We start from the raw sequence: 12,646 nt of genomic DNA, 5'->3' as shown, positions 1-12,646 counted from the left end.
GCCATAATTAATAATTCACTTACTGAATGATCTCATAAAAGAAAAATTCAGAAAACTTAAAATTAATTGGGCCTCTTAACTTACAGCAATCATCATATTTCTTCTTGATCGCTCCATTTTTCGCCCAGGAATTGTGGAGAGAGACTTTACGTAAAAGTTGAATGGAATTAGTTAGACTTCCCCGAAGAGCCAAATTATTTATAATCGCATATTTGGATTGCTGTTTCTTCCTCTTCCTAACAGAATCTACAGTGGCTTCCGTTGCACGGATCATCAATGCGTTGCTTTTACAGTCTGAGATGGCCCCTTTGAACTGAGACAATAACCTGCCTCGTGGCAGTAATATTTGGTAAATTTAGGCGGCAATTTGCTAATAAATAAACTTTTTTCGGCAGTCTCGCTTAAAATTTTCCATCAGAGTGACAACTTATTGTGTGCTGCAACAGTTGTTCTCCCTTTGATGGTATGAATTTAATTCCACAAAAAAGTACCTGGTGATTTATTTTCTTATTGCTTTTATCATACGAAAGCCAAAACAATCAAATAAGAATTTTATTGTTTTGTTAAATCTCGTTGCACTATCCAAGCAGCCCATCCAATCTTGAATTAACCTATACAGGATCATGTTTTGGGTTTCCATAACTTATTCCTTTGACTTTATTTATTCATAGTAAATGTACCAATGAAGATCCACTTGTTTTTATTTATCCCAAAAGAGGTAGGTACCAGGGAGGGATTTTTCTTTTTGTTGTGCACCCAGGAATTCCGATCAGGCTCTCACTGTTTCGAACATGACATCAAATACTCTTATTTTAAATTCCGCGCATCTAAAGAATGCCATTACTGCCATTGAGTGGTTCAACTTCAATTCCTAACTAATGTGAGCCATCTTATCTTTTGACAGTTATGAAAATGTCCAATGTATTGCTGTTAATTGTAACCATTATTTCCCGACTTTATCTCTGTGTTTTAAAGCCGTGTTTTTTGTAGTTTATTTTTTTCACAGTATCATAAGTTTAATTGCCACTTGCATGTTTGTTCCATAATTTAATAATTTTAAACTAAACTCTAGAAAGATGTATGAATTTCTGGATTTAGAAAATGATAAAGTACTGATTAGAAGATGCAAAAAAAAAATTAGCTTTGTGCTCTTAAGTTATTTCTTGCTTTATCAATGTGATATGTTCTGCATCTGACAAGTTCTTTCACTTTTCCTTCTTTATACATTTGTAATGTGTACAAAGTATTTTTGTTTTAAAAAATACTACATGACGTTAAGAATTTTGTTGTTTCTCTTTTAGCCTTACACTAGTGTCATTTACACGTAAAAAATTCAATATTCCTTCAACTCCAATTTATCCAGAAGTATTTTAATAACCTTTATTTTAAATACATTTGTAATGTATACAAAGTATTTTTGTTTAAAAAATACTACCTACGTGACGTTAAGAATTTTGTTGTTTCTCTTTTAGCCTTACGCTATTGTTATTTACATGTAAAAAAAAAAAAAAAATCAATATTCCTTTAACACTAATTTATCCAGAAGTATTTCAGTAACCTTTATTTTAGATTCTGAGTCTTTAAAATAAGCAAGCATCTCGACTAATTATGCATAATTTTTGTAATGTGAAATATGTATAAAAATTTACTAGTAAATTAGGTAAACTGAAGCAACCTTTATTTTCAGTAATAACAGCCCTCTTCGCCAGGACTAGAATTTATTGATTATTGTTACAAAATTATTATTATTATTGTTTGTGCGATCAGGAAGACAGTATATTTAAATTTATTGTCATCGTAGAGTACTTTTTTTCACAAAATTCAACTTTAATTGGCGTTAAATGGTTGAAACAAAATAAGAATAGACCAGTACATTTGAATAATTGTTCAGAATTCATTTATTTTTCTTTAAACGCTTTTCGTTTATTGTCACTTTTAATTCTTTCTTCTAGTTATTGATGAACCTATTTTAAAAAAGTATAGTTTAATGGGTTTTGTGCCGATTACTTATCTGTTGATGATGAAAAGAAAAAAAAAACATAAAAGAAAGTGAAAAAACGTTAAAAATTTAATTCATTAACTTTATTTTAAGAGCGATTGCGTCAGATTTTACATAATTAATGAAACATCATTAAGTAAAGGTTTTGTTTTTATATTATAATAATAATTTTACAGAACATTGCATTCATATTTATAGAGCAAGTGAGGTGATATTTCTGGTTAATTGTACCATTTTAATGGTATTTTTTAATAGGCAATTTAATGTTTATTACGGGGGTCGAAAAAAAGTTCTGAGGCCGTCAGGGATATTGAGAGTTTGCTTCTTAGAGTACAGCGTCTGGGGCAGTCAATTTTATCCGATCGTTGGGTAAAATAAATAAACTTAGATCTGTAATTAGTATTTTGTTTGTTTTTTAGAAAAATTGGTTTTTGGCATTCTGAAAAGGTTTGGAGTTGGTAAGTTTAAGTGATATTCCAGTGTCATGTACAGTTTTACAATCTGGACTGTGATAAGAATTATGTTTTAAAATTGGGGTTTTAAGAGGATATAAGTAAGAACGCCGAGAATGGTGTAAGAGAAAGTTGTTTTTGAATCCAGCTTCTGGACCTTAGATTTTGTTCTCTTCTTCCAAGGAGCTTCTATAAAAAAAAAAGGTCGTAAGAGCGTTTACGCTAGAGTTTTTTAATTTATGTGAACGCCTTCAATCTGTCTTTATAGTTAAGCCTGCCTGCTTCCATTAAATAAAGACATTCAAGCTCTTGTCTTACAATTTTAAACAAATCTCTTCCAAACTTAAAGCATCAATCTTAAGTGTTATTTTTAGACTTCCAGGAAAATGTTAACGACTATTTCTTTTTTTCTGATGTTCGATTAATCACTTATCTTTAGGAAGAATGCTTTTAATTAAATAAAGTGAATCTTACCACTTTTTTTTTTAATTAACTTTTCAGCCTAAAGTTTTTTCATTATATTTTTTAAACAAATACTTTTTAGTTATAAATTGTTATTCTTGTTGCAGATTTAATGACGTTCGTGTCCGGGAAAGAATGATAAAATTGATGAACACCGATGTAGTTAGATTGATGGATCGGGATTTTATGAAAGAATTACAAAATAGGATTGCTGAAGTGCATAAGGAAGAATTGGAAGATCGATTAAAAAAAAGAGCGGTTAGCTTATTAATAATATATTTTATTTTCCTAAAGAAAAATACATCTTCTGGCAAGGAGACTGTCCTGCACATGTACAATTTACAAAAATTAAATAATATCAAATTAAATCCATTACATCCTGAATTACTCGAAAGTAATTAAAATACGTATAAAGAACAGATCCATATAATTTAAAGTAAAAAGAACAACTACTTAGATACAACTTACTCTGATAAAGTAAACCAGAAATTTTCAACACCTTAAATTAACACTGCTGACAAAGAACATTTAGTTACTTCAAATATTCTAAACTTCTAACTATTTAATAGCAAGCTATTGGGAAACTGTAGACTTTATCATTTTGTAGACTTTAGGAGTAGGAAGTTTAGAATTTCATCTAGACATATTCTAGGAGGGAGGGTTGGAACATGATTGGAAAATTATTATAGGAGATGGTCACTCATTTCTTTATTGAATTTCAATCTTAGAAACGATTTTCTTTTCGCAAATAGTTACAGACAGACAGATTTGCCCATGTCTTAAACGGTAACATTTTGTCTTCAGTCCATTTTCTTTATGATGCGCTCATTCTTCTGATTTCTTAAAAAATCATTTAATTCAGATAGTAGAATAGCGTTATTAAAGTAAATATTCATTAATTTATGTAGTTCGTCTTGTTTCGAAATATTTATTTAGAAATGTGAAAATGTGACCATCCTCAACTTAGGTTTCAATTTTTAGCACAAACTTTGTTAAAAGAGTTGCCTTCATGGTTGTCCCTTCTGACTTGTAAATGGATGTGTAAACTCCTCTTGCCTGTTATTAGGTATTATTACACCTCTTTAATTCTTTTGTCTAACCTTGCTTTTTGTACCATTTCCCATTTTAGTCTTTTCTCCTTATAAACGAGGCATACGTTTGTTCTATTTACGTATTCCCACCCATTTTGTTTTTTATTGAGAGGGCTTCCATCTCAAATACCACGGTATCGTAACTGTCCTTTCCTCGCATTTCCATTTTCATTGTATTGCCATCCATTTTTTTTTCCTTTTTATTCGACCAGAAAATTCACGATTCATTTAATAACAATTTTCGTATAATTGCTAGGCTCAAAACCTGTCAAAAATAATGTTTCTAATTTTACTGTTTCCAATTTATATTTAGCCGTTCAATGCAGTTAATTCACATATTTATCGCTCTACGCAGCGTGTACCTTCTTTAAGAAGAGACCTCAGTCCTACCAGCTGATTTGGTTTTATACGTATTTACTGTTATGCTTTTTTATGGCTTATTTATTTATTTTTTTAATCTAGTATTGATACAAATTGAAAGAGAGTGGAAGACAGGTAAATAGCTTATTAAGTTTTTTTTTCTTCTAAGAGCGCAACATCCTCTCGCTTCTCAGTTCGGGCGTTTATTAACCTTAAGTTTTTGTATGAATTTTTGTTTGTGCGGCACATAATGGGCGCCCAGAAGCTGACCTTCATTCTAACGTCTTATCTCGTTGTACAGTTAAATTTCGGAATCAACGGAGAGAATACTGATCAATACGTTTTCTCCTTAGATTTATCATGGAGCATGCCTAGGTCAGGTAACAGACATGTTTTTCCACTAGTATCGTAACTAAATGATGGTTCTTCTGTATGACCGTTACCTAGTAATTGTACTTTTCTTACGCTAGAGAGAAATCGATCACTAAATCATAATCGGCTACATTTCGTCAAATTTATTGTCTTCTTCGGGCAGTGGATTTGATTGAATGGATTTGGTGGATTTAAATAATTATACTTATTAAAATATTTCGAAAAATGGTTAGTTTTTATTATATTAACAATTTTTAAAATATATTTTATAAATACAAGAAATGTAATAATTCTTCTTACAATAATTGTTAATTTGATGATTATGGGAATATTGAGATGCGGTCAATCAATAAATTCAAACACAAATTTAGTTTCATCTCACCGTTTCGGTAAATCTATTACCTTCTTCAGGGTCTGTACAAAAGAAATATTATACTAATATGGATATAGATTGAGTAACATAAAAATTATACAAAAATGTTTTAAGATTTTTTTGAAATTATCTGAAATTAATTGAAATTATTTTTAAAATTATTAAAAAATCAATATTCCCAAAATCATCAATTTAACAACGGTGGAAAACCAAAATTATCAATAATTGTTAATGCTTTTTTTCAAGTACTACCCCTGTTTGTTGCATATCTATATTTACCATTTAATTAGAAATTATTTTGTTAAATTATGCTCGGATGTAACATGGTTACGTTTTAAAAACATTACCATTTCTTCGGTGTTATTGCGTTCCGAACGATCATACCACTTTGTAGAATGAGAGCTTCTTCCATGAAGAAATTTAATGCAAGAACCATATTTCTATTTTTTGTTTAAAACAATTCTCATCGTCTTAATGGCGTATTTCCATTGTTTTTCAAAGAATGTTTTGTCCGATGAAAGAGTTGAACTGGATTTCTCAGAAGTGCAGGAAGAGATAAAAGGCTATGTTCACTGAGATGAGGACTAGTTAGACAGCCAAATATTGACTGGCTTTAGAATAGCCACTTTAGTGACTGTGGAGTGGCTGCTTGAACTTAAGTTAAAATATTCAACTCTAGCATAAAAATTTTGTTCGTTTATCTGATGTTGGAGGTGTTGGATTGCATTAACGACGGTTTCCCCTCCTCTCTAAGTAAAATGAATTACAATTAACATTTAATCATAATTATATGTTTTAATAAAGGTGTAAATTGCCACGAATCGTTTTGATAAAAAAGATTTCTTGTGTTCAGCTTCTCTTTAATGTTGCCTTAGAGAATAAGAAAAACATATTTATTTATAACCACATGAAAAATAAATAAATATAATAATATAGAATATTAGCGTCAACTTCGTGGCGTACTTCGAGTTTTCTGGGAAGAATTGGAATTTTCCTTGTGCAGCGAGTTAATTTCAGCCAGTCTTATCTACATTGGACAACTCTCTCTGAGGTTTTTGTTTGTTTGTTTGTACTATCATACAGTTTATCTGACAAGGAAAAAGTATTTGTGTAAATATCTATTTGAAAAATATTACTTTTTCCCAGCCAGTATTTAGCCATACAAAAGTAGAGAGAATTGTTTGTTGCTGTAGACCGCTATCTAAGCTGATCATTTTTAGTTCAGTCACACAGATAAATTTAATTCGAGTAGTCATTTATTTCTGGCAGCTTTTTAATTTTCTAACATTGTCAGCGGAAAGAAGATTTACTTGAATCTATTTGTTGAGTGATTTCATTTCTTAGAAAAGTTTTTTTCCTGAATGCTCAGAACTACGGTACTTAGTTTTAATATTTAATTCAGAAGTACGAAATTTGAAGTTCACTCTACGTTATTAAGTTTTATACGTACTATATATATATATCTTTACTGCTTAAGTAATTTTTAAAGTTCTTCAGTTTTTAAACCTTCTTAGTACAATCCCGGGCTGCAGGCAATATTTTATCGTTTCAGATCGTACTGACACTTAGAATGGCTGAAAAGAGAAAATCTGAGGTCAGCGAGCTGTACTCTAATCCGGGTCTTCCTCGTGGGAGTCCTACCTAATCCTCTCCAAAGATCCCAAGTTATTTTATCTTCATTAGTTTATGGATTTCTATAGTGAAAAGTTTATTAATTCTCTTCTACTTCTCTACATCTAAATTTTCAATTAAAATAATTAAAAGTCGAGAAATTTAATTAAGGAAAATAGTTTGCAATTCAGTGTATTTATTTTATTATTATATCTCAAGAATGTCCTTCATAATTTCAGCTAATAGAATAAGCGATGAACATCAAGTTAATTTAATTGTTCGTTTTTTGCATTGTTTTCTTTTTCCAGTTGTAATTATCACCTGTGTTTTACCAATTAAAATAGAAAACTGGAAAACTTTTCCATTTTCATCTCAGCGGTGCTGCTGTAATATTATGTATCTGGCATAGACAGTAAGACAATGCTTCATGGCGGGGTAAAGTAGGAAAGCCTTTCCGACATTGTCAACAAGAAATATGGGCTATCCCTCATTTGTATCTACGTTGACATATCCGTTCAGCAGAAATAACAATTCCATTATTAGTTGTTTCATTTTGATATCTCTTCAACAAGCTACTATTGTTTATTTAGTATGTAAAAGTCATAGCTTCTTAGAAATTATAGTACCTATTATTTCTTTTAAATCCCTTAGGGTGGATTAGTTATTTTATAAAGTAATAAAACCCGATGCCAACTCTGCAAGAATGTGCTCCTAGAATAGAATTTTTCCACTATTTTATCAGATCTCATGAGGGTACCAAATATAATATAGAGTTTGAGATCAATGCTTTTATTTTTTTATTTAGTTTTTGAGCTTGAGTGTTCCACACAAACGTCACACAAGCTTTACTAATAAACCCAGCTTGGACTCTTAAGCAGTAGAAGAATACAGCTCCATTATTTTACTCAGGGAAGGTTGTTGAATTACTGGAATTTCAGGATTGAAATTCAATGAAAAATTTGATGTAATTGCGAGGGAAGTGTATAAGACATTATTCTATGGAGATCGCCTTGGCATCGGGGTTATTATGTAGAAAAAACTATTTAAAAATGTATAATATAGAACTGGTCGGATGTTAGAGGTTGTCGACAAGCTAAGAGTTTTATAGGAATAGAAGTGTGGGTATTTGACAGTAAAAAAAAAGAAAAGAAATATTACTTTCAAATTACTGCTTCAATTATTGTCGTGTGCGGTCCAGAACAGATCAATCTTTTCACCCAATGGAGATCATTTGATTACCAACCTGACCTGATTCAATTGTCACCTGTCAGTGATCACCTGTCAATGATTGATAAAGTAATTTAGGCTAAGCCATAGTTAAAATGATTAATAATTTCAATTTCCATAAATTTTTTTCTGCCAAATAGATTCCGCACAGTAGCATAAATTAATGCGGACCTAACCACATTTTCATCTTAACCACATAGTTTTAATCAATTCTAGTTTATCTAGTCTGGCTTCTTCCGACGCATGCTCTCATGAGGTCGTTATTTCGTTGATTTTATCCAGCTCAAATTTCTTTTGTTAACTGTTACACCTTATAATTTTATATCTGCGTATTTTTTGTTTCAAATTGGTTATTAATTGATAAAACTTGTTTTTTGTTTTTTCTAGGAGAGGGAATTTTTTCGAGAGATAGATTTAGTGATACAAGGAGTTCTGCCAAAAGAAAAAGCTTTGAAAAATGTTACGAAAATATTCGCTTTTTGGGATCCAGAAGCGCATAAGGATCATCCACCATATCAGAAGGTAATTGTTAAAATTTGCGAGAGATTTTAAGTGTTCTTAGGAAACCACATAGATGTATAAGGCACGCTGCTGTGTTTATATTGCTCCTGCATATAAGAACTCCTATTTAACTTGTAGTGAGATGGTAGAACTGACATGAGAACGCTAACCCAAGTAGTGACTCTCATGGAGTGAGTGTTACAAGAAATAAATGTATTAAAGTTCAATAATTATCAGTAATTTTTAAACCCAGTTTATTTAACTACTTATTTGATTTTTTACGAAATCCAGTAAATAGTAAATTAAAATTTTCTCGAGAATGGCTTTATAATTATTTGTGTACTCGTATTTTCTAAAAGCTACTATTTCGGACATAGGATACTCCAAAACGGATATCGAAAATCTTCTGGATTCCAACATTTTCACAATTTAGTAGGAAGTAAGCGGAAGTAGAAAGAATAATTCAATAATTATTTATTGACTTTAAAGCAAGACAAGTTATCAGACTAAAAGATTATTGTGTGGTATTTTCATTAACATAAAGAAATAATAATTACGTATTTTCTGAGAGAACGAATTAGTCTTAAATTTGTTGAATTAAGAGTTAATCTCTATTAAATATTTGCTTATATTATTAGGATATGCACTTATATATATATATATATATATATATATATATATATATATATATATATATATATATATAATAATTAAACACCCATTTACTGTGTTAAAACTCTCAATTTAGTTTAAATATTTATTTTTGTATTTAACATGATTTATACCTTTAGCAAAGCTTAAATTTATCTTCATTTTGTTCAAATGTCTAAAGAAGGGCTTTGGTCCTCTGAAAAAAAAAAATCTTACATTTTGTGCTATTGTTAGTGCTCGTAAAACAAGAACTAGATAAATTGTTTGTTGGTATCTATTGTACATACAAGATTCCTTTTAAATTGCTGCGGCAATATCCATTATTTTTATTTTTGATTTAGTCAGACTCGCTGTCTTTTCTTGTTTTTTTTTTTTTTTCTTCTTGCCTGGCTTTCTGAACGCGCAGATTAGCCAGTCGTTTATTTGCTTACTTGTTGACCATTTACTTTTCCCTTTTTTTTTATATTATTGCGTGATTTGTTGAAATATTAAATAATATAATATGAATAAATAAATTTTATATGAAATAATTGCTTTTAAGTGTAGATAATCATATTTATCCTGCAATGTAAGAGTGTGCTGGTAGAACGGTCTCAAGTAGTGGCCCTCATTAATTTCGTCGCAGACATATATATATATAAAGATCAAAAGAAGATTAAAAACAATAAGGCACACTTCACTGCAACAGATTATTAATCAATAGCTCATCACCTGTTTATACTTATAACAGGAAAATTCATTCAATACGCCTGTTGCCACGAAACATTTATCGGCAGAATAGTCCTCGAGATTTTTTCTTCCTAGCCGCTATAGATCACCGTTTGGTGATTGGATATTGTTGATTATAGTAAGAGAACGCTGACTGGAGAATGCCAAGAAGTTGGTAGTCCACTTCTCTTCGAGGAATGTTTAGCAGAATTCAAGGACTGGAGAAAATAATTTTCGAATTATAAGAAGTTCATTTTTCACAGAAAAAGGATATTAATAAAACTTAATTTTTAGTTTTGACAACGTATATTTCCGCATATTTTGTTTTCATCTTGCATTGTTTAGATTTTTAAGCAATTTAAAACGAAATCCATCCAAAAATCTGCTATATACATATACAGATGTTTTATCACTTCTTCAGAGTAACTCTAGAAATATACACCGTAAATTCAATATTGTTGAAGATCCCTAGAGATATAAAAAGAAAAAGTAAACTCCTTTAGGGCATCAAGAAATTTTGACCTGTATTCCTATGCATTTATATACACATATTATCTAGTATTCATTTTTACATATTTTCTTGGTTTTTTTATCCAGAAGGTTAAGACGCCACCCGCTCTGAAACCTCCAGATGTAGATTATAGACCGTATATGACAAAAGAAGAGTTGAATCCACCATCTCCTGGTACTGATATTTCACCTGTACATTCAGAAATACCGGAAGATGATGACGTTGAAAAGCTGCGTAAAGATTTTGTCTATAACTTGCAAGAGGAAATTGAAAGAATGTACATTCAACCATACACTTATGAAAAAGTTCGTTATGAAACGGAAAATGTTAAACAATTGAGAAAAGCTAAGGTAATATTTTGTAATAACTTATTTTCTTTTCATTTGTTTAATACGGAAATAAATAATCCGTTATTATAAAAGTAAATACATCAATGTTGAAAGTAAAGCGTACTTCTGAAGAAATAATCCGCCAGAACCTACTAAAAACTACTAAAACTTAAAAAAACTATTAAAAGAAAAGTAATAAAGCTTGCAAACGGGTCTCAAATTAACTTGGTTCACAAACTTGTAAATAAAACTTAACATATTAGATTCATTCCCAATAAATAAATTTTTACTTATTTTTAAATTATCAGTCGTAACCACCCCTTGTAAAAAGCATAAAAGTTCGAATAATGCATAATAATTAGGAGTATTCGAGTAAAAATCAGTAGGGGGATAAAAAAAATTGAAAAATTTCCGAAATTAAATTCAATAAGATTTTAGATTAAGGTTAAGATATTAGGCCATATAAATTGAATTAAAGTTGAAAATTTACGAATCAATACTGTTCCATGATTGATAATACCCAGACCTGGAATCTTATGGACGCAAGACTCACTTCCCCTCCCAATAGAATGAGGCTTGTACTGGTTGCTAGGTAATACCTGACGTCATGATACGGGACGTTTTTGCTGGCCAGAAGACCAGCCTCCAGTTTATGTTTGTGAAGTGGACTGTTGCATGAAGTTTAATCTTCTTAAACCCCCAAAGTTAATACAGGACTCAGGTAGCTCAGGCTCTGTAAAAAAGTATGAGAATATTTCTTGTATCTTTTCACTGAGTGTCTTATCTGATTTGTATTAGCTATTGGATGGAGGAGTCCAGACAGCTTTGCTTTCAGCTGATCTTGACTTCGCCATGTCCTTTGATTTGACATCATTAGAGCTGCTGCAGATCCCAACCATCCAAAGGAACTCTTCTCTCCACGTGTTACTTTTATCTGTCAGTCCACTTACATTTTTATGATATAAATTCGAGTACAGGCTTTCCAGTTTTAGTGCGATTTCTCAATTTACCGTTTTTGCCTTTATTGAATTCATCATATTTTCTTTGGAGTTTCTTTATTGGAAAGGTCGATTTTTAGGATACCGACTTTGAAGATATATTTAAGGCACCACATGCGCCTTATGACCCCAAACCTGCATTCCTGTTCTCATGGAACCTATTTCATTCCACGTCACTCAAGGCAAACTCTGAAGCAGTGTTTAAGAAAAGTGAGACTATTCTTCTCAAGGACCTGACAGAGAATGTTATCAAAGGCTAGCCGCCTAAAGCAAGTTGTGTAAAAATCATGGCATTAGCTTAAAAGGGCGCGTTTGCTGAAGAAGTTATGGTAGTTGCACAATAACGCCCTTGAAAAAAATCGACGATTACTTTATACTTTTATTAACTTGGAATAATTTATTGTGCCATTAAAATTTATAAAAATACGTTTACTTTGATTTTTTTTAGGATGTCGAAGCAATGTACGAAATGGCAGAAAAAATTTTTATTGAAATTTAGCATAAAACGAAGCTTCGAGAAACTAAAGTAAAAATCGAGGCTGAAAAGAACAACGAAAAAAAAGACGACAAAAATCTTAAGTAATCCGTTACGTTATTGTTTAGGTGAGAATGTGCAAGAATCAGGCGAGTCTTCAATGGGAAACATATTTTTCTGTTGTATTTTATTTTAAATATTTTTAACTTATATCTTACAAAGAGAAACAGCATTTATACAAAATTCATACTTAGTATATTAGTAAAATAAAAATCAATTATTTTGTGAATGCTTTTTTTTTTTTTTAAGTCAGCATATTGTAGCAATTTGCCATTAATTTTGAGGCTGGTCGGGCCTCCCAGTTTTTTTTAGTTTTGTTGGAGGACTTAAGATATTCTGCCCTATATCAGCGTCATAAAAATTACTTTCTTTGATGCCAATTTAAAACATAACGTTTAGGGTCCAGCAAACAGAGTATTTGCCACGATGGTTGGTGATATTTAATCGAGATAATTGTCATTAACTA

The 12,646-nt window shown here is 30.8% G+C and overlaps 1 protein-coding gene across 4 annotated transcripts in view; it reads left to right on the top strand.

The window, feature by feature from the left end:
- The window catches only part of LOC141456306 (uncharacterized), a 40,672-nt gene extending 28,263 nt beyond the window's left edge, over positions 1–12,409 (top strand). For all 4 annotated transcript variants that reach the window (XM_074132207.1, XM_074132205.1, XM_074132204.1 and 1 more), the window contains 4 exons: positions 3,021–3,171; positions 8,335–8,469; positions 10,405–10,668; positions 12,094–12,409. In XM_074132207.1, the coding sequence (XP_073988308.1) occupies positions 3,021–3,171; positions 8,335–8,469; positions 10,405–10,668; positions 12,094–12,144 (601 nt within the window). In that variant the 3' untranslated portion in view covers positions 12,145–12,409. The remainder of the gene's footprint in view (positions 1–3,020; positions 3,172–8,334; positions 8,470–10,404; positions 10,669–12,093) is intronic.
- Positions 12,410–12,646: the final 237 nt, after the last annotated feature.

Source organism: Rhodnius prolixus, unplaced genomic scaffold (assembly GCF_049639745.1).
Source record: "Rhodnius prolixus isolate KJV_2025 unplaced genomic scaffold, Rpr scaffold_4, whole genome shotgun sequence".
NCBI lineage: Eukaryota > Metazoa > Arthropoda > Insecta > Hemiptera > Reduviidae > Rhodnius > Rhodnius prolixus.
Note: the sequence above shows the minus strand (reverse complement) of the source record. Positions and strands in the feature narration are given on the sequence as shown.